The sequence below is a fragment of the Haemaphysalis longicornis genome, unplaced genomic scaffold, assembly GCF_048455015.1.
Source record: "Haemaphysalis longicornis isolate Haplotype H1 unplaced genomic scaffold, Haemaphysalis longicornis Haplotype H1 scaffold_1, whole genome shotgun sequence".
In the NCBI taxonomy this organism is placed as follows: domain Eukaryota; kingdom Metazoa; phylum Arthropoda; class Arachnida; order Ixodida; family Ixodidae; genus Haemaphysalis; species Haemaphysalis longicornis.
This window is the reverse complement of record NW_027526203.1, coordinates 311076138-311085392: the sequence shown is the minus strand read 5'-3', so window position 1 is coordinate 311085392 and position 9255 is coordinate 311076138. Positions and strand designations below refer to the sequence as shown.

The following is a 9255-nucleotide window of genomic DNA, read 5'->3' as shown; positions in this document are numbered from 1 at the left end:
ATAAACCCATCTTAAAGATGTAACAAATCTCTCAACTATTTCTCGGTAATTCATAGAACCCCTTAAATCTCCATTCATGTCAGGCGCAGTTACCTGCATATTCATACAGGGTGTCCCAGCTATAATGAGCCAAGCTTTTAACAAAGAGCAATGGAGTTACTAGAACCAACCCTAGTGCATAATGTTTCCAGGACAGTGGAGTAGCGGCCTGTAATTTTTTGTTAATTAAATTTTATCAACTAATTGTAAATAATTATCTAACCCGAGAAGTACTGTCCTAATCATTAAAGTTTCAGTGAGGCACTTGTACGTACCAACGAGGAGCATCTAACTGCGGTATTTTCAGCGACGAACTAATTCCGTACTCATTTATTTTGGTTGTTAAAAAAAAGCCCGCGAAATACGAAAAATACCACGTGACGGCGCTCCCACCTGCTCCATAAACCGGCAGCCTCAAATAAGCTCATTGAAAGCAATTGCGTTACCTGTCACACGCCAGAAGAGACAGTGCATCACCTCATAGAGTTCATCACCTTGATAATGAAATGCATGGAAGGAGCAGCAACAGCAAGTTTCGCGGGGCGTTTGTGGCAGATAAGACACAAACGTGGTCGCGATTGCTTCTTTTGTTTCTTTTTTCATTCTGACTAACTCAGAGGGAGCCTGTTCGAGCGCATTGCTTTACGATGCGGACGGGAGCGCCGTCACGTGGTAGTTTTCATATTTCGCGGGGTTTCTTTATACATCTAAATAAATGAGTACGCAATTAGTTCGTCGCTGAAAATACCGCAGTTAAATGCTCCTCGTGGGTACGTACAAGTGCTTCATTGACACGTTAATGATTAGAACAGTACCTCTCGAGTTAGATAATTATTTACAATTAATTAATTAGAATTTCTTAACGAACAAATTATTCGCCGATACTTCACTGTACTGCCAACATTATGCAGTAGGTTTTCTTGGAGAAAAGACACTGCTCTTTTTAAAAATCTTGGTGCATGATAGCTGGGACATCCTGTATATGCATATTGAACGCACATTCAGTTTAGACGCGGTTACCTTTGACGGTTATAAAAAAGAATTTGGGCTATAATAAACTAAGTATGATGGAGTAATGCCCATACTACAGTTGGGTTCACACCACGAGCCTAGATAGGCTGATCCGCTGAGTTACCTCGGGCAGAATTTTGATGGCGCAGATACTGCGAGCTAGAAGCCGCGAGTGGAAATTGGTACAGCACGCATTTTCACTTTCCTTCGGCATCCGCTCGAGCGGAATGGCGCGCGCTTGGGAAGATCGCCGCTTCCTTGTTGACGCTGTGGGGGCCTCCCTCGCGAGTTGCCTACCAAATGCAATCGAACCCGGATGCGACAGAGTTTCGCGCAACGCAACGTAGGCATGTTTACTGCCCACCAGGGCAGAGCGCCTTCTGCGGGAGTTCTTGCCTTATCTGCAGCAATCGCCACCGGAACCCTTTTCTTAAGTCTCCAGTGCCCGTTCAGTCTCACAGGGTTGATTTAGAACTTGGCATTTGTTTTTCTGGACGACAAGCTACGAAAATGTGCCCCTCCTCGCGCTTACCTGTGCGACACAGTGACTCAATGCAGCCAAGGCTTCAGTGAGGTGGAGTATAAAAACGGGCGGAGACCAACGGCCGAACAGTACGGTTCACAGACTCACCCAAGTAGCAACTATGAGCGCACTGGTAAGCCTTGCTGTTCGAAAATGCACGACTGGCCTGAGGGGCGCGCAGGGCCGTCAGAAACCGAGCGTTTGTACAGCGAAATGCAATGATTCCGTTTTTGACGAATCATTGCATTTACAATTATTGCATATGGTATTATTATGATTATTATTATTATTATTATTATTATTATTATTGTTATTATTATTATTATTATTATTATTATTATTATTATTATTCGCTTTCTTGTGGGCCAGATGGTATTCCTGCTGCAATCCTAAAAACATATGCAAATATATTCGTTCCTGTGTTCACTTCAATATTTAATAACTGTCTCCGGTCGGGAACGTTTCCTCGCTCATGGAAAATCTCTCGCGTATTCCCTGTTTTCAAGTCAGGCCTAAAAACTGATGCTATAAACTATAGGCCTGTCTCGCTGCTTTGTTCTGCCTCTAAAATTTTCGAGTTATCTCTTCATACGGTCTTGTCTTTCTCATTTAAACATGTCCTCATTCCTAATCAACATGGATTTATGCGTGGTCGTTCAACTTCCACGAACCTTGTATGCTTCATGGAGCAGGCTGTCCCAGCAATCGTTGGTAGAAGCCAACTGGATGTGGTCTACTGTGACATGAGCAAAGCGTTTGATGTTGTCAACCACTCGTTATTGCTTGCAAAGCTCACTCTGTTAGATGTACACGCTTCGTTGGTGGGTCTTATACGTTGTTATCTCAAGGAGCGATATTGCTATGTAAGTGTTAACGGTCAAACATCATTTAGGTACAAAGCAACCAGTGGTGTACCCCAAGGCTCCGTTCTGGGTCCCCTTCTTTTTTCCATTTTCATTAACGATGTTGCTTCTGCCATTCAAAATTCTTCTTTTTTGTTGTACGCTGATGATATAAAAATCTTTAGAGAAGTGCGTAGTGTTCAGGACTGTAATTCTCTTCAGGTTGATATAGCGTCATTCCATCGTTGGTGCACCAAAAACGACCTTATCTTGAACCCTTCAAAAACTAAAGTTGTCTCCTACAGTAGAAAAACTCAACAGCTGCAATACTCTTATAAAATTGCAAGCACTGCATTGCCGAGGGTGACTGAAATTCGAGACTTGGGAGTACTATTTGATACTTCTCTGACTTTCTCTTCCCACATTGCACAAATTACCCGTCGGTCTCTTCGTTGTCTGGGTGCTGTTTGCAGGTATTCTAGAGAGTTTAAAGGTCCGCTTCCTTTCTTAAAGTTGTATTCGGCTCTCTGCTTACCTCTTCTTGAATACGGGTCTGTTGTCTGGAATGGAACTTGCAAGTCCAATAGTGACCGTATCGAAAGGGTTCAAAATAAGTTCCTTTCTATCTTTAAGCACCGCTTCCGTCATGTGCAAGACGACGCAAACGGCATCATGTCTCTTCTGAAAAGCATTCCTTCCCTTCGGTGTCGACGAATGCGAGCTGATATTATCTTTCTCTATAAACTTCTTCATGGTAATATTTTGTGTGACGATTTGGTTACACTTATCAATGTCAATTTGCCAAATAAACTTTTCAGAAAATTTCCAGCTTTCAGACCAGTTGCTTTAAATAGCCGACGCTCGTCCATCTGCCGAATACAATGTGCATATAATGAATATTCCGTTCGGCTTGATATATTCCAGAGCTCCTTTACTTTGTTCTCTAATGAGTTGAAAACTGTTGTAGCTTAAGTCCTATGTCATTCCAAATTTATATGCCCTATGTATTATGTGCAAACTGTTCTTGCTTGCTTTTCACTTTTTCTTGTTTTGTGTTGCTTGAATATTTGTACGTTTTAGTGTCAGTGTTGGTAATGCTGAAGCTTTCCCCCCCCCCTTTTTTTTTTGGAACTTCCTAATATGTTGTTAGAAAACCTTGGTTACATATGTATACTCTATGTCATGTTGATTCAATATTTGCTTGTATAGTTCCTATTTTTCACATCTACTGAACGTTTCGCTGGCCGAGTGGCATGGCTTGCAACACTAAGCCTGCCTTTTCTTTTTTGACTTTCTGTTCTTTTTTTTTTCCTTTTTTGCTTTCTAAGATTTCTGTAACTATTTTTACTTTAGTGTTTATGTCATACATATAGTTTTTGTGTGTTGTCTTGTCTTAATTGTAGTGTTTTTTTTTTGTATGGTGTACCAGTACCAAGACCCTAGGGTTGTTCCTGGGCACCGAAAATAAAGGTTGATTGATTGATTGATTGATTGATTGATTACTATTATTATTATTATTATTATTTGCATTGTTACAAGCCGTTCGTGTTATCGTACATTCGTGGCTGAATCCTTTTCAAAGAGGACTGATAAAGCGGCATTTGTGTTTGTGTAAATTGTTTTGAGAGAACGTGGAGTTCGATAGTTATACAAACCTATCCTTCCAAGCAACCGCTGATGCGACCGTAAACAACCGTTTGTTAGGTGTGCACGTTTTTCTCTGGCGTGCCGTAATAGCGTACTCCCGAAACACTGTTTGCTTATTTATGTGTTGCAGAGTACCTAACTGCGATCTTTCAGCTTCTTTCTTGAAGCCGCTGGCCGACTTGCATCAGTGTTCTCAGAGTAGTTGCATACATTAGGGGAGTGCAAGACTGGATTCCCAAAGGAGGCGGTTGCTTCTCTAATGAGGGCCAAAACGAAAACGCACCTGGGTAAGCTTATTCTGCGAGTGTTCAAAAGTCATAGATGGATTTGAATAATTTGTAGCCATTTTCTAAGTAGTGCCTCATCGGCCTTAATTTCTCTCGGTACACTGAATGATGAATATTTTTTTTTCACAGTGGTTTCATCGCTAACGTTCGCGGTTGGGTGCGCCGCTTTGCATCTCATCTGACCGGGATTCCGAAGCAGCGTACTCCGTAGTCACGCAGCCCAACTCAAAGACGCGAAGAGCAGCATTTTTAAGCATAAGAAATAGTAGGGCTATTGATTCTGATTTACATTGCCCCCAAAAGCGCGCAAAAAAGCTGGATTTTGTTTAACGTGTAATTTTTTTTATCTAAGAACATTCCCCGAATGAGTGAATGGAATGTGTGAAGTAAATCCAGCCTATGATGTTTGGTGTCACGCATCTTCCCCATTAAAAATCCTCAGTCACGGCTCGCATGGATGCTGTCTTTAAGTATATGCGTCATGCGTCCGTGGGAGAGTTAGTAGCGCCGGTTTAAAAATGCATACAAATGTGTTGTTCGTCCGGTACTCGAGACACTCCCGTGCGACTACGATAATCCGGGCTACTAGGAAACGCACCATAAATAGCGAATTCATCATGAGTAGAGCATTTGTTGTCGTGAAATACCATGCATAGGGGAGGAGTTCAGTTGTTCTAAAGGCTATTTTAAAACGGAGAGTTGACCTGACACTTGAGAGTTTATTCCTGAAGACGACCCAGTACAACTAACATTAAACTAGCCCTCTGGTAGCCAGGGGGCTGTGGCTATACACGTCGTGAGGTGTAGCATACGTGTTTAGCGAACACTCTTAATATGTCACGGTCTTTCTGAAAGTTTACCGTTTGAACTAGCGGCAAATCAAGCCCAAATATAGTATTAAAAACCATGAAGCCGCTTTCGGACGTTGGACTTGAAGCCTTCAGCTTTATAACGAGTTCAACATCCGAATGGTTAGGCTATTAGGGTAGGATGTTCGAGAAGCCTTCACCTTGGTAACATTGCCGCTTTTGCTGTAATGCATTTGCACGAACGCCCTAAAATGCTTTGTTTCATTTACAGACCATCTGTCTCGTCGTCTTCGCCCTTGCGGCTTGCGCAACGGGTGGCGGATTGGGTGGTGGCTACGGAGGAGGGCTTGGTGGCCTCGGTGGCTACGGCGGTGGCCTCGGTGGCTACGGCGGTGGCCTCGGTGGCTACGGCGGTGGCCTCGGAGGCGGCGCAGGTGGTTTGGGTTACGGCGGAGGTGTCGCGGGTGCCGGCGTCGGCAGCAGCGTGGTACTGCTGCGAGGCGGCCCCGGCTTCTCCAAGACGGTGGCGGGACCCGCGTTTCTCGTGCGGACGGTGCACCATGTGAGCAAAGTGCATGGCGGAGGCGCCATTGTTGCCCACTCCGGCCTGGGAGGAGTCGGAGGAGGAGTTGGAGCTGCTGGTGGAGGACTCGGGTATGGAGGAGGAGCCGGAGGGCTCGGATACGGAGGAGGACTCGGATACGGAGCAGGAGCCGGAGGGCTCGGATACGGCGGCGGCCTGAAAGTCGGAGGTTACGGCTGGAAGAAATAGGTACGCGTCCTCAGTTTAATATTGCTACGTCACTTTAAGAGCCTCCGAAACTTCGAGCAGTTGGCAGAATGAAATTTCTTTGCATTGTAAAGATTTTTCGGTTTCTCATGTGAAACAGGTCGAATGCATTTTATGAAACCTAAGGCACCTACTATCAGGAAAACTAATTCTGGAGTATGTTCTCTTTCCCTCGTTCAAGTGCCGGACATTATGCAATGGTGGTCTCATTCTAATTTTAACAAGTGGGAAGTTAAGGACTCTCCAGTAAAATGAGCATGCCGAAAAAACTCGAAAAGGAGTGATTGGAAACTCTCATGACGTTTTGTGTGCCAGGCCTGAGATCATAAAACAGGAGTCGAATTGTGTAAACATGTTTACGAAAACGTATTTTTCCCCCCTGCAGGTTCAAAGGACTCTGGCTGGTTGCTAGGGGCTCATAATTCCTCAATTCATGGCGTTGATCATCAATAAAATATCGACAAAAATCACTTGTGAATGAATGCAAATAAACAGGTCTGAAAACAGAGAATACACCGTTGTCAACCCTCAATTGTAATTGAACTCATGCAGCGGCGGCGCACGGCCTTGTGACCAAAACGGGCGTCTATCTTTCATTTTCCTATATTTATTTTCGGCTCAATAAACGTTCTGCGTATATAGATAAATGAAGCCAGCTGGCGCAAATAGTACCATCCACAAATAACTTTCCTTCCGGTCCTCTGGAGAGCGGGAATAACTAAAGCACTGATGTCGGCCGTCACATCTCACCGAACAGATCGGTGTAATATTTCGACCTGTTGAGTTGAACTCCTCGGGTTGCTTATAGTAAACTCGCGATGCTAGAATCAACAAAGCATAATTAGGGTACAATGGGAGGGGGGGACCAAATTCCTACGGCTGGATAGCAGCTATTCATAGAAACTGAATTAATTTCAGATTGTTTCCCCCGTGCGTGATTACTACGCCGATATAAATGAGCTTTTTTTTTTACCCATAAGTCGGCAAGGCATCAGACTCCGATGTTGTAAACGGAGTCTGAAGTGTGGTTTCGTAGAGGGCATAGATGAGTGTAAGTGACAAACTCCGAATGTTTTTCACTGTTAAAACGCATAAAATATACAGCTCACTTACCGTCATCATCTATGATATTTGCTCTTGGCAAAAGTCCTTGGCGTTAAACCTCAAGCGTAATCTTGACATACTTCCGGTTGATGATCCTTGTCTGATTAACAGTTCCTCTGAAGTCGTTACCCATCTTAAAAGGACCCAGAAAAGCTTTGTGAAGGTGGCAATCAAATGCATTCAGGTGGTAGAACACATAACAGGGAATTTTTGAGCCAAGTGTGAGCCCCATACATTGTACGGATAAGTTGTAAACAAGTTTTGAAGATCGCCTTTCTCAGCCGATGAGCGCGCCGCCGCAGCGAGCCGACCGCGGCTGACGCAACGCCGACCGCGGCTGACGCAATGCCGACCGCGGCTGACGCAACGGCGATCGCGGCTGACGCAACGGCGAGGCGCCAGCCTGATTCGGCCGATCGTCGGTCGCCGGCAACGTAACTGCCATTGGCTTCCGGCTGCTCTTCCTCCTTCCTACGCGATCCAGAGGCAACGGCGGGTCTGCAGCGATTGGTGCCTAGGCGCAGGAATGTAGCTAGCGGAGAACGGAAGTCGAGCGTAGCGATGTTACATGGCTATCCCCAGTGTTTCCAGCTGCTTTGAAAGAAGCAGAGAGAGAGGAGGAATCGATCGGCAAGGGGGGAGAGGTGCACTAATTGCTTCTGGCGCAGCTAATACTGAATGTAGATCAATAATTCCAGCGGCATTGCATCGCTATATTGGTACTACGCGACAATAAAGGCCTTTTGTAACTTTTACAAAAGGCTTTTCTGGTTCCCTTTAAGGACAACAGCAATATCAGCCTTTCAACAGCAGCCGCTCACTCCGGCTTACCATAGCCCATACCGAATCATTGAGCGGCAACCCAAAAGAGAGAGAGAAAGAGAGACAGAGAGAGAGAGAGAGAGTAAATCTTTACTGAAAAGGAGAAGAGGTCGGCCTGAGAAATTGATCTTGGACCTGCTACTTCCCTCTGGGTACGGTAGAGTACTGGGGACCGAAAGAGAAAGGAATGAATATGGGATGCATGGGAAATGATAATGAAAGTGACAAATGAACTATGTACAAGCAGTAAAACCAATATACGTCTCACATACAACGGGGCACTGGTTCAGATGACTACAGTTCACTTTGCAGCTACAACTACTTTACAACTACGTCGCGGCATTTCTTAGCAACCGAACCGCCACCGTACGCATAGGCCATCTGCGATCCGACACTTTTTCAGCAATTCCACGAGGAACACCTCAAGGCTCGGTTATTTCACCCCTACTCTTTAACCTTGCCATGAAGGACCTCCCACCCGTGCTCCAAGATATTCCGCATCTCCGACACGCCTTCTATGCGGACGACCTCACGCTATGGACACCCACTGGATCAATCGGAGATCAGGAAGAGGCACTTGAAATGGCAATTGACACCGCCCAACGATATCTCCAATCCAGAGGACTGGAGTGCGCCCCCGAAAAGTTTGGTTTACTAACGCTCAGCAAGAAATCTACCCGCAAGACCGCACACAGAATACCAGAATCAGAATTATATATAAATAATCACCCTGTCCCTAATGTCCCCTACCTTCGGATATTGGGCCTCATTATACCTAGAGACGGATCTGGCTTACAAGCCCTACCACCATTACAGCGTACACTCAACCAGCTCATGCACATCATCCGCCGCGTCTCCAATCGTCGCTTCGGACTTCGTGAACACGACACCCTACGCATGGTCCAAGCCATTCTCATCAGCAGGATAGCGTATGACACGCCATACCTGGCCCTGAGACCACAAGAAATACGGAAACTCGATGCCACCATACGCCAGGCCTACAAGACCGCTATTGGGCTCCCAATCAGCACGGCAACCAAAAACTTTTGCAGTTAGGGGCCCGCAACACCTGGCAGGAAATACAAGAGGCCCACCACGCATCTCAGATACGCCGACTACCGATAACGCCCACGGGAAGAGCAACACTTCTCCGTCTACACTACAACGTCCCACCACGACAAGATGAGAAAATTCGAATCCCAGCAGACATTCGGCAACACATCCGCGTAGCCCCCATACCCCGAAATATGCACCCGGTTTTCAACAAACAGCGGCGCACTGCACGAGCTCGCTTGATTCATAAGGACAATCACCATTTACCATGCACTCGGTACACAGATGCATCACCGTACCCTCATCAGAAAGCACATGCAGCCTGTGT

General features: G+C 45.5%; 1 protein-coding gene across 1 annotated transcript; it reads left to right on the top strand.

Annotated features, from left to right (window-relative positions):
• The first annotated feature begins 1351 nt into the window (after window positions 1-1351).
• LOC144170202 (uncharacterized) lies at window positions 1352-6457 on the top strand. The gene is made up of 3 exons (XM_077699843.1): window positions 1352-1706; window positions 5430-5930; window positions 6334-6457. Exons 1-2 carry the CDS (start codon window positions 1695-1697, stop codon window positions 5928-5930), a joined length of 513 nt encoding a protein of 170 aa, XP_077555969.1. The 5' UTR covers window positions 1352-1694; the 3' UTR covers window positions 6334-6457.
• Window positions 6458-9255: the final 2798 nt, after the last annotated feature.